Source organism: Pipistrellus hanaki, assembly GCF_964339955.1.
Source record: "Pipistrellus hanaki genome assembly, chromosome: 18".
Classification (NCBI taxonomy): domain Eukaryota; kingdom Metazoa; phylum Chordata; class Mammalia; order Chiroptera; family Vespertilionidae; genus Pipistrellus; species Pipistrellus hanaki.
Genome location: NC_140520.1, coordinates 34242829 through 34258712, shown reverse-complemented (window position 1 = coordinate 34258712; position 15884 = coordinate 34242829). Strand labels below are relative to the sequence as shown.

General features: G+C 60.4%; 1 protein-coding gene across 1 annotated transcript; it reads right to left on the bottom strand.

Annotated features, from left to right (window-relative positions):
* Nucleotides 1-1461: 1461 nt before the first annotated feature.
* Nucleotides 1462-9499, bottom strand: IGSF8 (immunoglobulin superfamily member 8). Its single transcript, XM_084866617.1, has 8 exons — nucleotides 9380-9499; nucleotides 8963-9142; nucleotides 4783-5160; nucleotides 3682-4143; nucleotides 2960-3367; nucleotides 2350-2763; nucleotides 1900-2033; nucleotides 1462-1707 (listed from the first exon to the last, which is right to left on the bottom strand). Exons 2-7 carry the CDS (start codon nucleotides 9012-9014, stop codon nucleotides 1918-1920), a joined length of 1830 nt encoding a protein of 609 aa, XP_084722743.1. The 5' UTR covers nucleotides 9015-9142; nucleotides 9380-9499; the 3' UTR covers nucleotides 1462-1707; nucleotides 1900-1917.
* Nucleotides 9500-15884: the final 6385 nt, after the last annotated feature.

The window sequence follows — 15884 nt, the reverse complement described above, 5'->3', positions numbered from 1 at the left end:
TGCCCAGCAGGCATGCTCTCCGACACTGGCCACACCCCTCTCCTGTCCTTGAAGGAAAGTCTGGGAAACACCAGTCTGCTCCAGTCCAGGCTGGGAAGCCGAGGTCCTGTGCCTCCTGGAAGCAGAAACATGGGTCCCGGGCGGCCACACCAGTTCAGGTCTTACTCAGAAAGGATGCTGCAGGTCACAGGGCCACCGGAGTCAGCGTCCATCAAAGTGAGATCCTGGAACCCTAGCGCCAACTGAAGGACAAATGTTGGGATGCAGGATGGGTTTCATTCCATGAAAAAGCTGGAGTCTGTACAGGAGGGCAGGGTAGGCTGTGTACACACACACACACACACACACACACACAGTAGTTAATCCATTGCGATTGAATGGGCAGACACTGGGGCGGGGTGGAAGGCACTGAGACCCCGCCATACCTGCCCTCGCCCCTCGGCACCGCTGGGTACAGTGCAAGGAGTCAGGAGACCTGGTACCACCACCCGACACTGGCACTGATTAGCTCTATGACTCTGGGGAAGTCACCTCACTCTCTGGGCCTCAGTTTCCCCATCTGTAAAAACAGCACTTAGCAAACCAGTCATGCTCAATAAATGTTTAAATAACTGAAGTGAGAGACTGAGAAAAAGTTATATACATATGTAATAATTAAAAAAAAAAAAAAAAAGAGTAGACTGCCTCTTGCGGTGCAGTGTAGTAAGAATGCTAAGATTGAAGAGCCCTTAGGCAGAGGGTGAGGCAGGGCCTGGGGGTGCCTGAGGCTCTGGGGTCGGGGGTGTACATGCAGGGGCTATGGATACACAGGCCTTCCCTGCTGCTGTGTACCCGCCGCCCGAGCAGTGCTGTGTTCTGGGGCTTCTTTATGGCTTCTGAGAGGGAGAGGGAGAGATAGAAACAATGATGAGAGAATCATTGACCGGCTGCCTCCTGCACACCCACCCTGGGGATGGAGCCTGAAACCAGGGCATGTGCCCTGACCGGGAATCAACCAACCTCCTAGTTCATAGGTTGATGCTCAACCCCTGAGCGGCGCCATCTGGGCTTCTGTTCTGCTGCTGGCAGACAGAATGATGGAGATCCCAGGAAATCTGCTGAGGCCCCAGGGCCCGTGGGAGGAGGAGTCAGGTCCAGGAGCAGCGGGTCCAGCGGGAACGGCAGGATGAGAGTGCAGGCGCTGCCAGGAACCCAGCCGGGCACTGGCCTCTGGAAGCCTGTGCCCTACAACCCAGGAGAAGCTGGGAGAGGGGACCCCTCCCTGAGCAGGAGCCCCAATAGGAATTGGCAGCAGATGGGACCCAGGTGTCCTTCCTGGGTGGGCAGCACAGCCACAGAGGCCAGATGGTGTCTGTGGTGGGAAGAGGCCTGGGTCACCCAGAACAGGTTGTCGGCCCCCAGCAGCCCCCCGCCACCCCAGCCTCTTACGGCGCGATGCAGGGAAGACACGCCACGCCTGGATTCTATAAAACAAGTTTATTCACATCTTAGAAAAACGAGCGGGATGGGAAGGCCTCCCTGGAGGGCGGTGTGAGAGATGGAACACGGAGCCAGCGGGAGGAATCAGGAGGAAGTGGAGGCCAGGCCCCCCCTGAGAGCGGGGGCAGGTCAAATAAATTAAAGGAAGAGCCGCCAGAGGGAGAGGGTGTCCGGGCGACCAGAGGTGGGCTTGGAGCTGGGCTGGAAGACACTCAACACCTGTGACACCTGCAGAGACAGGGTGGAGTGAGCTAAGGGGGGCCCTGGGGGGGGTTAGGGGGGCTCCCTCCATCCTCACCCCGGAGTTCACAGAGTCCTGCGGAGAACTGTGAGCTGGCTCCTCCTCGGGGAGGGGGGAGGGGAGGCGAGGAGCAAGCAGCTCATAGGGCATGAGAAGGCAAGGCGGGTGCTTTCCCTCACCTGGGCCGGGGGCAGGGCTCATCGTTTCCGCAGCCTCTTCATGAAGCAGCAGGTGATGGTGCTCAGGATGGCGGCGCCGGTGACCAGGGCCACGGCTGCCCCCACCAGCAGGGGCATGAGCAGGGTGTCCCGGGCTGGGGGGGAGAGAACGGCTCAGCCTGGGGGGCCGCTGCCCCCACGCTCTGTCTCCCTGAAGTCCCAGCACCTTCTTCACCAAGCTGTCTGCACCTCCTCCCCAGACAGACAGAGCCCCCCCGCCCCCCCCAGCCCACTCCCTGCCCTCTCTGCACTCATCCACCTCCACCACCGGGCCTGGGCAGATGGGCGCTGGGGGAATTGGTGCGGGGAGGAGGCGGGAGAGCAGTAGGAGGGTCAGGTGGGAAGGGGGGAAGAAGCGCCTGGGGCTGGAGGAAAGTGGTGAGGCGGGAGGGTGGGCTGGGGGGCACTCACCATGCAGGTAGGGGTAGACTGTGACAGGCCCCGACCGGGCGCTGCCCACCTGGTACCAGCTGTAGTCGGCGTGCTGCACCCAGGCGCTGGGGGTGCAGTGGTATATGCCTTCGTCCTCGGGCCCCAGGCTGTGCAGCCTCAGCCGGTGGCTCCGGGGCCCCACCAGCTCCACGCTGACGGGGCCTCCCCCGGGCCTGACCCCCAGCTTCGCCACGCCGTCCTGCCCCATGCCGCCAACCAGCTGGGCGGGCGCAGGGCTCAGCTCCGGGTCCTCGGGCCGCTCCACCCACCAGCTGGTGGCCAGCCGCAGCCCCGCGGGGCCGCCCCGCACCGAGATGTTGCAGAGCAGCGCGGCGGTCTCCCCGCGGTACACGGCGCCGCCCGCCAGCCACGCCACCGCCTCCAGCACCACGCCTGCACACGGGGACCACGGCATCAGAGGGGCAGGGGCGGGACCGCGGTCCGAGCAACACCCCGGGAAATTCAAGGGGGGCCCCCCCACCGACCTCAGAAGAGGAGTGTGAGACGGAGGCAGGGAGGCAGTGAGGAAGGGAGAGGCGTGGATGGGAACGGGAGGGAAAGGGACCTGCACGCCCGGCTCGCCCCTCACCTTCCTCCCGCACGTGCACGGGGAGGGGCCGGGAGCGGGCGCTGGCCGCTTCGCGCAGCCGGACCCCGGACCCTCGCACGTAGGCCTTGGCGAGGCAGCGGTAGGTGCCCGAGTCGCCGGGCTGGGCGGCCTCCATCCGTAGCCGGTAGGTTCTGGACGCCACCTTCTCCATGGCGATGTGCCGGCCCTCATAGCCGGAGCCCAGGCTGCCCACGCCCTCCGTGTCCAACTGGGCTACCAGGCGGCCAGGCCCGGGCGCCCCTGCGGGGGCCATCTCCCAGCCCACGGAGTAGGTGGCGTGGTGGCCCGGCGGGGGCAGCGCCCCGGACACGTTGCACAGCAGTTCCAGGGGCTCCCCGGGGCCGATGCGGCGCTCCCCGGGCCCCACGGCCACCGCCAGCTGGCTGGCTGAAACAGCACGGGGGAGAGGCGTCACGGAGGCCCGAGGGCGCGCGGGGCACCGGACGCCCCAACTGCCGCTCCCTGGGCGGCAGCCACTTCGAGGCCACCCATCTGACCCCCCGGAGTGTGACCGTCTCCCTGCCCGCCCGCCCCTCAGCCACAGCCCTCCCGGCTCCGCCCCAGCGCTGAGCACAGGAGAGCCGTCCCGGGCACGGAGGGAGAGATGCACACTGCACTGCTCACTCCGCGGAAGGTGGGCTCCCCGGCCAGACGAGGGCCAGCGAGGGTCCCGGGGCCCGTGGAGCCGGCCCCTCACTCACACAGCGTCTGCACGTCCACGTGGGCCAGCACGGCCCTCTTCTCCGCGATCTGGGCCCAGCTGCCGTCGGGGTCCTGGATCCACTCGGCGGCGGTGCAGTGGTAGGTGCCGGCGTCCTCGGCCTGGGCGCCCCCCAGCACCATGCGGTACCGCTCGGCGCCCTCCTTGGCCAGCCGCAGCTCCCCGGCCGCCAGCCGCTGGGCGTAGGGGGCGCCGGCCTCCACGGCCAGGTCCGGCCGGAGCCCCACCACCTCCTGCAGCGTCGCCCGGCCCACGGGGGCCTCGGGCAGCGCGCGGCCAAAGGACACGGCCAGGTGCGTGTGCTGCTGCGTGCTGGTCCGCGCCAGGCAGCCCAGGGCCAGCTCCTGCCCCTCGTGCACCGTCAGGCGGGAGGGGGAGGTGGGCATCTGCCGGCCCCGGGGCCCGAGGGAGGCGGCGGACACCTGCAGCACATCTGGAAGAACTGGAGAGCACAGCTGGCGTGAGGGAGGGCCGGGGCCGGCAGCCCGCGGCGCTGTTCCCACCTGCAGCCCGTCTGGACCGCGTGCCCCCGGAGGGCGGGGATCCGTTTCCCGGTGTCTCGTTTCCTCTGTAGCTCAGCGGTGCCAAGCACAGTGCCGGGCACACGGCAGGCGCTCAATAAACACCCGCTGAGGGTCAGAGCCGGCTCACCCTTCTGTGTGGGGCTGACCCCTGTTGGAAACACTCAGAAAAGTGGCTCTGTCTTCCCTCTCCCAAGACAAAGAGTCTTAAGAGTGCTGGACTGTCACGTGGCCTCCCTCCTCCTACCCCACCTCCTCCAGATCGGGGATCTAGAGGCCCCGGGACCGGAGCAGGTTCAGACTGACAGGGAACGGGGAAGGGGTCAGACACTCCAGATGCTTCCCCGGACCCAGGAGGCAGCGCCATGGGGACAGAGCAGTGGGCTGGGAGGGCGGCCACCGGCCCACCGGCTGGTTGGGTGATTCTGTGCGAGTCACCTGACCTCTTTGGGCCTCAGGCTCCTCGGCTGCAAAGCCCAAGGGATGATTCGATAAGCTCCTCCCGGGCCCTGACTTTCTGCCCGCCCCCCCCCCCACCACCACCTCCGCAGGGCCTGTACCTCTCAGCTCCACCTTGCCGCTGTAGCTGCCCAGGAATTGGGCGTCGGTGGACGGGGTGTAGCACTCGTACACGCCGGCGTCCTGGGCCTGCAGGCGCGCGATGGTGAGCACCGCGGCGTCGCCCCGCACGCGCTGCACCCGCACCTCGCCGGCCGCCACCCGCGGCCTGAAGACCGCGTAGGAGAAGCCGGTGTCCCGGGTGCTGACGATGCCCACGGAAGCATCGGGGTTCTCGGGCCTGTACAGGAACCACTCAAAGTCCTGCTGGGAGGGGCCCTCGTAGTCGGTGACGTTGCAGGAGATGGAGACAGCCGTGCCAGCCACGCGGTACAGCGGCCCCTGGGGGACCAGCACCTGCCGGGCGCAGCACCCGGCTCCTGCGGGGAAGAAGGAGGGAGGTTGGGAATGCCTGGATCCCCAGGCATCTCCTCCCCTCCCTCCTGCCCCCACTGCCAGCACCATTCTCGGCCCGGCCCCCGGAAGGAAGGGACACGTGGGGAAAGGGGTAAGCCGGGTGGACCGTGTGCGAGGACAGGGAAAGAATGCTGAGGACGGGGAAAGAAGACACCTGGGTCGCAAGGAACTGATGACACGGCCAGGCTTGTCTCAGAACCCAGGAATACCAGTTTCTGGGAGGCAGAAGCAGAGCGTCCACGGGCAGAATGGAGAACATCTGCCCCCCACCCCCACCCCGTTTTAACACTTCCTGATTCCAGCCCCACCTTGACCCCCCACCCGCCCCTCACTCTCCCGGCTGGGGCTCCTGCTGGGCCCGGTCAGCAGAGCCTCTGGCCAAGAGGTGCTGAGACCACATGCCCCCGCTTAGTCTGAGAGGAGCTGGTTGGCTCAGCTCTGTCACCTGGGCCAGGGGGCGCCGGACAATGGAGCCAGTGGCCCAAGCCCGTCAGGGCACAGACCCAGCCGTCTCTCACCACACAATGCCCGCTCCCCGCCCCCCCAGCTGTGCCATGAGCTCACTGCTTCTCTCCCCCCCCCCCCCCCCCCGCCCCGGGCTGCAGCTGAGACTGATGGGGCAAGGGCCAGCTTCTGCCCGGCCTCTGGGGACAGGAGTTCCCCTCCCCCAGCCCAGCGCCTGCCAATCTCAGAGGCTGGTCCAGCTGATGCACAGTGCCCCCGCCACCCCAACTCCCTAACAAAAGCCTGCATTTGCATACGATATGCATTCATTTATATATGGCTCCCTTTCCACAGAGAGACAGGAAATCCCAGCTGTCCCTTCCCACTTTTCTCTCCTAGGAGAGGCCAAAACGTTCTTTTTATTTTTATTCATTGATTTTAGAGAGAAAGGAAGGGGGAGAGAGAGTGAGACAGAGAGATGGAGACACAGAGAGAGAGAAACAGCGATCTGTCGTCCCGCTTATTACTGCGCTCGTTGGTGGATTCCTGTATGTGCTCTGACCAGGGATAGAAGCCGTACCCTTGGCTTATCGCGACCACACCAGAACCAACTGAGCCACCCTACCCCTACCCCCGGCCCCGCACGGCCCCGCACGGCCCCCGCAGATGCTCCTGGGGGTTGGAGGGCTCAGCTTCCTCCTCCTTTCCTTCCGTCCCAGCCCCAAAGGTAAGATCGCGGGACGCCAGCAGGTAAGGAGGGCTGGGGCAGACCCAGGAGAAAGGCGGGCAGGAGTCTTGGCCAAGGCCCACGGTCCCTGGATGGTGTCCACCTGTCCCCGCAGAGGGACGAAGCCAGAGAGGAGGATGGGGAGCTCCAGGCAGGCGAGGCCAAAGGGGCGGCCTCACCAGACCTCACCAGCCAGACGGCCCCTCCCAGGGGCATCCCCAGGGCTGCTGGCCTGTCTGCAGGGCGCAGGGCAGGGGCTGAGTCCACGTCAAACTCCGACCTCAGGCTCCTCCCAAAGCACTCCCCCCACCACCACCACCCGCACAGGCACTTCCCCTCCCGCGGCCCGGCCACCAGGAGAGCTGTGGTCGCGCTAAGGCTCCGGAGCAGACTGGGACTCAGCCCATTCCTGGCCCCAGCTCTATGGCCTGGGCTTGTCCCCTCATCTCCCAGGCCTCAGTTTCCACACGAGGGAGAGCTAGCAGTTTCGGCTCTGACAGTGCGACTCAGGAGGGCCCGGCCTGGGGTGCTTCACATCGGGGTACAGGCAGAGGAGGGAGCTGACACCGTCCCTGGCGTCCGCCTGTCCCAGCCTCCACCTCCCATGGCCTCCAGGCAGACTGCTCAGAAGGGCCCCTCCCATCTTCCTGGCTCCACACCGGAGATCCCCGTGGGAAACACCCCCAGCCCTAGGGAGCCAGCCCCCAGGCAGGCCTCTCCCCAGCCAGGCCCCTTCTCTATGCTAGCAGAGAGGAGAGAGAGCAGAGACTTGTTTGGCAGTCAGACAGACCGGGGTTCCAATCTCAGACCCAGCACTCACTAGATGTGTTCTCTGGGCAAGCCACTCCATTTCCCTCGTCTTCCAGAGCCTGCAAGAGCCTGGCAGGCTCCTTCCGCTCTGCGCATCCCAGCGCACCTCCCCAGCGCCTCCCGCTCCACTCTGCCCACTGGGGTAAATGGGCCAAGCGCTAGGCAACGGGCCCGCTGACAGCTCCTGCCTCCCACCCAGGGCTCGTCCTATTCCCGCGGGCCCGGGAGCCGTGCAGGAGAGGAGGCTGCGCGCTGCCTCTGTGGACCAGCGGTGCCGTCAGCCTGCGCCTGGACCGTGGCAGCTCCGAATCCTGGCGGCAAGACTCCCGCCACCCCCACCCCCACCCTCACCCTCACCCCCACCCTCACCCTGACCCCCACCCTCACCGTCATCCCCACCCTCACCCTCACCCCCACCCTCACCCTCACCCCCACCCTCACTGTCATCCCCTCCCTCACCCTCACCCTCACCCCCACCTCCACCCTCACCGTCATCCCCACCCTCACCCCCACCCCCACCCCCATCCCCACCCTCACCCTCACCCCCACCTCCACCCTCACCCCTACCCTCACCCCCACACTCACCCCCACCTCCACCCTCACCCCCACCCTCACCCCCACCCTCACCCCCACCCTCTCCCTCACCCCCACTCTCACCCCCACCCTCACCCCCACCCCCACCCCCACCCTCACCCCCACCCTCACCCCCACCCTCTCCCTCACCCCCACTCTCACCCCCACCCTCACCCTCACCCCCACCCCCACCCTCACTCTCACGGCCACCCCCACCCCCATCCTCACCCCCACCCCCACCCTCACCCTCACCCCCACCCCCACCCTCACCCCCACCCCCACCCCCACCCCCACCCTCACCCCCACCCTCACCGTCATCCCCCACACTGCTCTTATTTCAGGGGCTTCAGTCCCCTGAAGTCTCCACACAGACAGACAGTCTCCCTGTCCTGATGCCATACTCCTCCCGGGATCATCTACGGCAGCGGTTCTCAACCTGTGGGGGTCGACCGACCCTTTCCCAGGGGTCGCCTGAGACCATCGGAAAACACAGATATTTACATTACGATTCATTAACAGCAGCAAAATCACAGTTATGACGTAGCAACAAAAATAATTTTATAGCTGGGGGTCACCACACCATGAGGAGCTGTATTCAAGGGTCGCGGCATCAGGAAGGTGGAGAACCACTGCCCTACAGGAAGCCTTCAGTTCATGTCCAAAACACCCCAGCACCAGCCACAGACACCCCCCAGACAGACACAGGGTGCCTGGAGGGCCCAGCCCCGTCTCCATGGAGCCCGGCTCCTCCTGGGGCAGGAAGCTGGGGCTCCTGCGTGTGACCACAGCGGGCGGCCCCAGAGCCTGTCCTCCGGGAGGGGCAGGGGGCGAAGACGGGCCCTGCCCAGGCTGGAGGGGAGGGAACTCCGCCCAACCTCCGAGGGCAATTAGGGAAGACTCACTTCAAAGATCAGGGCAGGGCGGCCTTGGGCCTGCAGCCACGCAGGGGCAATTACGAAGGCAGACCGGCAGGCACTGCCCACGCACAGCGGGCACCCGGGCTGGGCAGAGCGGAATGGGGGGCGGAGAGGAGGAGGAGGTGGCCCAGCATTTAGGATCTGAGTATCCCGGGCGGTCTGGGGGCGCCCCTGACGAAGAAGCGGGATGCAAGGGGCTCCAAAATACTGGGGAGGCTGCGGGGCTGGGCGCCAGGGGCAGGCACCTGCCGCGCGGGGCCGGGGGCAGAGGCAGGGGACAGGGGCCGGGCTTACCCAGCAGCAGCAGCAGCAGCGGCGGCAGCGGCGCGGAGCCCGGGGCGCCCATCCTGCGCGGCCGGCTCTCGGGGGCTCCGGGGGGCGGCGTGAGCTCTGGGCGGCCAGGAGCTCAGGGGGCGCATGCCCGCCGGGCCGGGGGCGCAGAGCGGGGCCGCGGAGCGAGGTGCTGGGAGCAGACTGCGCGGAGAGGGCGCCGCTAAGTCCCCTCCTCCCTCCTTCCTCCTCCCCCCGCACCCCTCTCCCCGCCGGCCCCTCCTCCTCCTCGGAGGCTCGGGAAGCCGTTCCCGCCCAGCCCGGCCCCGGCCCGCCCCCGGCCCGGCCCCAGGCTCCCGCCTCCCGGCCTCGCTCTCCTCTCCCGCCCCTCCACCCCCACCCGCAGGCCCGGCCCCCGGCCCCGCTTCGTCCCCTCCGGACCTGGCTGCGCCCGGACCTCGGATCCGGGGCCTTGGCTCCGTTCGGGGCTCCGCGAGGGACAGGGTCCTGAACCCCGACCTCAGCGCGCCGCCTTGACCCCGGCTCTGGCCCCGCCCACTCCTGTCTGAGCCCAGGCCACGCCCACCGCGGCCTTTGTCCCGCCCCCAGCCCAGCGGCCACCCGGCCCGGCCCCGCCCCCGCCCCCAGCCCCAGCGGTGCGGGCGCGCGCTGGCGACCCGAACCCCATGGTCCCCGCAACAAACCCAGAGCCCTCCGGCCCGCACCTGCCAGCCTTGCCTGGCGAGCGGGGTGCAGGCGCCCCGGGGTGGTGGGGTGACTGGCCACGCGCTCGGATCCGGTTGTTTGCTCTGGGCCGCTAGGCTAGGCCTGGCCGTAAACCCGGCTGAGTGGACAGGGCGGGACTGGGGGAGTGGGGGGGATCCGGAAGCAAAGGGATCCGGGCCGAAGGGCGCTGGAGACCAGTTTGCCAGCCCCGGGGTGGCATGGGGAGGGGGGAAGGGCAGGCGCCTTCACTTCCTGGTGACCCTGGTCTAGTTGCCTAGCCTCCTTTTATCCCAGTTTTTCTTGTTGGCAAATTGGCATTCCCCCGCCCTCCAAAGTGTGTTTGTGACTATTAATTGGAATAACCTACATAAGATGCTTGGCCCATAACAAGGTGTTTTTGAATTATGATTTAAATTGCTTGCAGCCGAAACCGGTTTGGCTCAATGGATAGAGCGTCGGCTTGGGGACTGAAGGGTCCCGGGTTCGGTTCCGGTCAAGGGCATGTGCCTTGGTTGCGGGCATATCCCCGGTGGGGGGGTGTGCAGGAGGCGGCTGATCGATGGCTCTCTCCCGTCGATGTTTCTCTCTCCCGTCGATGTTTCTGACTCTCTATCTCCCTTCCTCTCTGTACAAAATCAATAAAATATATTTTTTTAAAAAAATAAATTGCTTTCGAAGCCTTGGCTCGCTGGATAGAGCATTCGCCTGCAGACTGAAAGGTCCCAGGTTCCATCGGGGTCAAGGGCATGTTACCCAGTAGGGGGCGTGCAGGAGGCAGCTGATCGATGTTTCTCTCTCATCGATGTTTCTAATTATCTCTCTCCCTTCCTCTCTGTAAAAAATCAATAAAATAAAATTTAAAAAAACTGCTTGCTAAGAGGTTTAATCTAGACTTAAGGGAAGGGTGAGCCTGGGGTTTGGGTGAAGGAGTCTTGGTTTCCAATGAGGAGATGGGTTTCGCTCTGCGCTGGGAAGGGTCGGGCCTGCCCTGTGGGTGGGAGAATGGAAGAGGCCCCTTTCCTAGGAAAGGTGGGGAGGGGCAGGGAGGGTGGGGACAGAATGGGAGAAGAAAAGCCAGACCTGCAAAGTCAAGGCTGTGGGAGGTGACCCCAGCTCATCTAGCATCTTTACTCTAACCCCCTAGCTGCCCCATACTCCCCCCCCCTCCTCTAGTGAAGGAGGAAACAAACCCCAAGAGGGGAAGTGGCATTGGCCAGACCAGACCTTCCTGGACTTCCTAGTCCCAAGCCTAGTACAGTGCCTGGCTCAGGAGGTGCCCAGCTGATGCCACATTCAGAGACAAATCAGAGAAACTGAGGCAGAATGCTGGAAACCCCCGGGGGGGGGGTGTCTCAGAAGTCCAGCCCTCCTCTCCCAATGCTTCCTGGACAGGAGCAGGGCTCAGGGTCCCCACTTTCTCCCACTCTGACACATGCACAGCCTGGTCTCCCCAGAACCATTTCACCGAAATCCAGGCACAGGCCCTGCTGAGCTCTGTGAAAACCAAAAGACACAGGAAGTGCTGGGAGGCAAACCGCTTCCTTTATTCCGGAGTGAAGTGGCTTGAACGCCTTGCTCACACCTGAGAGATGTTGCCAGCCCTTCTCCTCCTCCTGAAATCCAGGGTCCTTATGACTTTGATTAAATTTAGCTTTAAAGTAAGGTGACCAGACGTCCCGCTTTTTCACCTTACTTTAAAACCTAGCTCTAGAATTCATCTACCCTGTTTCCCCGAAAATAAGACAGTGTCTTATATTAATTTTTGCTCCCAAAGATGCGCTAGGTCTTATTTTCAGGGGATGTCTTATTTTTCCATGAAGAAGAATACAGTACACATTTATTGTTAAATGAAAATAAAGGAAATTTATTACCTGTATACGGTACGGTAGTACGGTAGTTGTCAACACAAACCAGACAAACTGTGAACCCTACGGTATCAAGAATTTACTCATTTATTCAATGACAATCATGTCATCATCTTCTGGAACATCATCCTAACAATCCAATTCCTGAATTTCCTGGTGAATTTCTTGTGACTCCATTTCTTTCAGAATCAGTGGACCAAATCTCTCATGTTTAGCCTAGGGGGGGCCTTATTTTCGGGGGGAATGCCTTATATTTCACTCAGAAGGAAACCTGTAAGTAGGTCTTATATTCGGAGGATGTCTTATTTTCGGGGAAACACGGTATCTATCTAAGGTCTGGTCACCTTACTTTAATTCCTAGCTCTAGAATTCATCTATTCATCACACATCTATTCATCTATAATCTCTATTCGCCTCACTCTCTCAGATCCCTCGGAGAGAGCTAGGCGGCCCTCACCCCGCCCCCATAATCAGCATCCCCACCCACCCCACCCCCAGGCAGCAGGAGATAGTATCCCAGAGCTGACATGATCACAAGGTCTGGGCCTTCACAGGCTGAAGATACCATCTGGACTGGAAGGTGAGTTTCTGCCTCTGAGTCCTAAAGGGATGACTCCTCGGCTACTTTCCCACGAAACCAGACAAAGGGACTTCCACCCTCAGGACTGTTCTGAAACCGCCCCCCCCCCCAAAAAAAATTATTTATTACCCTTATCTAGCCTCTGATCAAGCTCCCAGCATGACACCGAACCCCTAACCCATGGTGTCTTGTGATTTTGCCCTATATCAGTGGTCGGCAAACTGCGGCTCGAGAGCCACATGCAGCTCTTTGGTCCCTTGAGTTTGGCTCTTCCACAAGATACCACGTGTGGGTGTGCACATACAGTGCAATTGAAACATTGTGGCCCATGCACAGAAGCCGGTTTTCGGCTCTCAAAAGAAATGTCAGTCATTGTCCTGTTGATATTTGGCTCTGGTGACTAATGAGTTTGCAGACCACGGCCCTATAGTATCTGTAACCTACACACCACCAGGCAGTTTGGGCTTTGAGTGTTAGCCTCCAGTTCTCCTGGGTGGCACTGTTATGCCCAGATTTCATGATCCCCAAAAACCACCAAGGAGCCGAGTCCGATGCAAAAGCAAAAGAGCCATTTATTCAGGGCTAGCCCGAGCTCTGTCCCACTTACACAGACAGAGGCGTGGTGGAAGAGAGCGATCTTCAACAGATCAAAGGGTTTTAAAGGGATCTGGGGAAGGGGTGGTGATGTCACTGCTTTGGCTGACCCCGATTGGTTGGGTGAGGGCTAGGGTCCAGTTATACAATGACATACAAAATGGAGGATCAGGAGCTAGCCCTGCCCTGCCCTCTCAGCACCATTCACAGTAAAAACACTTAGCCAATATTTGCCCACTGCCGTTCTCGGTGTTCTGTGTTTGGCTTTGCTAGCGCCAGGTGGACGGACTCTGTTCCATAACACTCATCATAGATTCCATTCACCGGAGGCCTACACCATAAGGCCCTTTTGGATATGTCAATGTAAGAAATGTCGCCAATGTTTTTTGAAGAAATTGTAGAGAATTTTTATGAGTTTATTTGAGCCAAACTGTGGACTATTGCTGGGAAGCAGAATCTCTATGTTTTGAGCTAATGCCCCGGAGGGTGGCGGGTTTTTACCTAGTTTTATAAATTACCATTAAAGAAGGAGTTACACAAAATCCATCGGTGATAGATTAGGGAGGTGGGAGAAAGTAAAGTGGGGAAAACTCAGGGGTTGGATAAAGAAGTAAAATGATAGACACATACTTATTGTACATCGGTGGGGACAGGATAGTTAACAGTCAGCAATTAGCACGATAACAACAACAATGAGGAGTCTGTGGCTTTGCCCTGGTGCATTGGTTGTGTCCTGATACACGTTACCCAGACATTCCAAAGGTATGTTATCATAGATGCAAGAAGACAATAGCCTCAGTTAGGTTCAAAGTTGGTCTTTGTCAAGGAAGCTACAGGCCTAGGAGGGCACTACCAACCTTGACCCGAGTTTAGCTAGGAATTGTTAAGCCCAGAACATCCTATGTGGTCACTCTTTTTTTTTAAATTTCTTTATTGATTAAGGTATCACATATTTGTCCTCAACCCCCCCATTCCAATCCTCCACCCCTCCCCACTCATGCCCCCACCCCCTATTGTCCTTGACCTTATGTGGTCACTCTTGGTCCCTGAGTTCGTAGGGCCTGCCGTGCTGGCCTCCCCTGAGCTTGTCAGCTTTAGCACATGGCTCTTTTTTTCATCACAGATATTCTTTCTGGTCTTTATAGCATATTCACCAGATTATATCATTTAACAGATCAGAAGCAAAGGCCGCACAGCTTTTTTTTTTTTTTAATTTAAAAAAAAATATGTTTTATTGATTTTTTACAGAGAAGAAGAGAGAGGGATAGAGAGTTAGAAACATCGATCAGCTGCCTCTTGCACACCCCCTACTGGGGATGTGCCCACAACCAAGGTACATGCCCTTGACCGGAATCGAATCTGGGACCTTTCAGTCCGCAGGCTGACGCTCTATCCACTGAGCCAAACCGGTTTTGGCGCCACACAGCTTTTAAAGTGACCAAGTTATTGTAATCGACGCCCAAGTTCTGCTGCCTGCCACCACGCAAAAACGAACTCATGAGACAAATACCGGTGAAAAGGAACGTGGTTTCATTCAAGTGCTGGTCACCTGAGGAAACCGGGGACACTTGTCACAAAGCCCATCTCCCCACCTCAGTGAAGGCAGGGGTGTTGGTAAGGAGGAAGAGGCAAAGTAATAGAACAATGAACTCAAGGAGAGTCCATCCTGATAAAGATCTTGAAGAGTTCTCAGCACAGTCCATCCTGATAAAGATCTTGAAACTGGTCATGGGTGTGTGTGTCATCCTGGTTCTTCCTCAACCTGGTTCTACATGTGAAGGTCAGCAACTCTCCCGGAAGTGGGGTGACTGGAGGCCAGAGTCTGTATCTGCTGGAGTTAGTTCCTAGATTCTTATACAAACACTAGAGGCCCGGTGCACAAATTCTTGCAAGGGTGGGATCCAGATGGTCGGGCCTGATCAGGTTGGTTGGGCGATTGGGGGCGGGGTTGGCCAGGGGGAGGGGCCACGGGCAAACTCCCAGTGGAACTCCCAGTTGAGGGGACAATTTAGCTTTATTAGCCTTTTATTATCCAGGATGCTGTTTATCTATCTACAAGCGACATATTAGTCCAAGTCAGCATTTACAGAAACAATGTCAGAAGAACGGTGGAGCCGAAACCAGTTTGGCTCAGTAGATAGAGCGTCACCCTTCGGACTAAAAGGTCCCAGATTCGATTCTGGTCAAGGGCATGTACCTTGGTTGCAGGCACATCCCCAGTAGGGAGTGTGCAAGAGGCAGCTGATCAATGATTCTCTCATCGATGTTTCTAACTCTCCCTCTCTCTTCCTCTCTGTAAAAAAAAAAAAAAAAAATCAATAAAATATATTTTTACAAAAACAAAAACGGCGGGGCAGGTTACAATTCCCCACTGCTACAGTATGAGGAGCTCGGATGGATATGCCACCAAAGACCCACATCCCCACACTCCATTTTCTCCACCCTATAAGCTCCCTCATTTACCAGCTACAGCTGGGAGATGCGTGGTAAACACGTCCAACATGGCACAGTCGTACCTGCACAGTCGTACCACCAGGAGACATCCCACACTAAGCAATAACCAACCCTCAAGGAGGGGACACTCAAGGGGCTGAGGGAGAGTAGGTGTGGAGGGCAAACCTGTTGTCTTCAGTCGGGGTGAAACCCAGGGGGGAACGCAGCTTTTTCCAGTTGCTCCTCCCAGACGGTGAGTTCCAGAGGCCGCCAGCAGGGGGAGCCCGTGGCCCAGGCCTGGCTGGCCCCTCGGCTGTTTATGTAACTTGGAAAACTGGGGGAGGAGAGCAAGCCTCAGGCAGGAGGCTTGTCACACACTGACAGACACAAGCCCTCGGGATAACACGAAGGAGTTTCGTAACAGAAAGATGTCTCCTACACCGAGCAAGGCACAAACACACCCACACGGGACACCCACACGCAGCCAGGGAGGGGTGTGTGGTGTAGACTGCAAAGCCCTCCTATACCCTGCCCGCCTGGCCCATAAAAAACCCACACAGGCTCACCCAGCACCTTGCTGATGCCTGTGTGTGTGTGTGGGGGGGGGGGGGGGGGGGGGAAGGAGGCGGGGAGGTGAGCAGACAAAAGAGGACGGCAGACTCGCCCTGAGGCTCAGGCCAGCCTGTGTTCCCATGAACATGTAATCATTTCCCCATAAGATGGCATATGTAGAGGGCACCCAGGTGGC

Coding starts and splice junctions, on each gene's coding strand:
- IGSF8 (XM_084866617.1), bottom strand. CDS start 9,014: ATGGGCGCCCCGGGCTCCGCGCCGCTGCCGCCGCTGCTGCTGCTGCTG. Junction 5,161..8,962: donor GCTGCTGCTGCTGCTGCTGG/GTAAGCCCGGCC, acceptor TCTTCCCCGCAG/GAGCCGGGTGCTGCGCCCGG. Junction 2,034..2,349: donor AGTCTACCCCTACCTGCATG/GTGAGTGCCCCC, acceptor TCTCCCCCCCAG/CCCGGGACACCCTGCTCATG.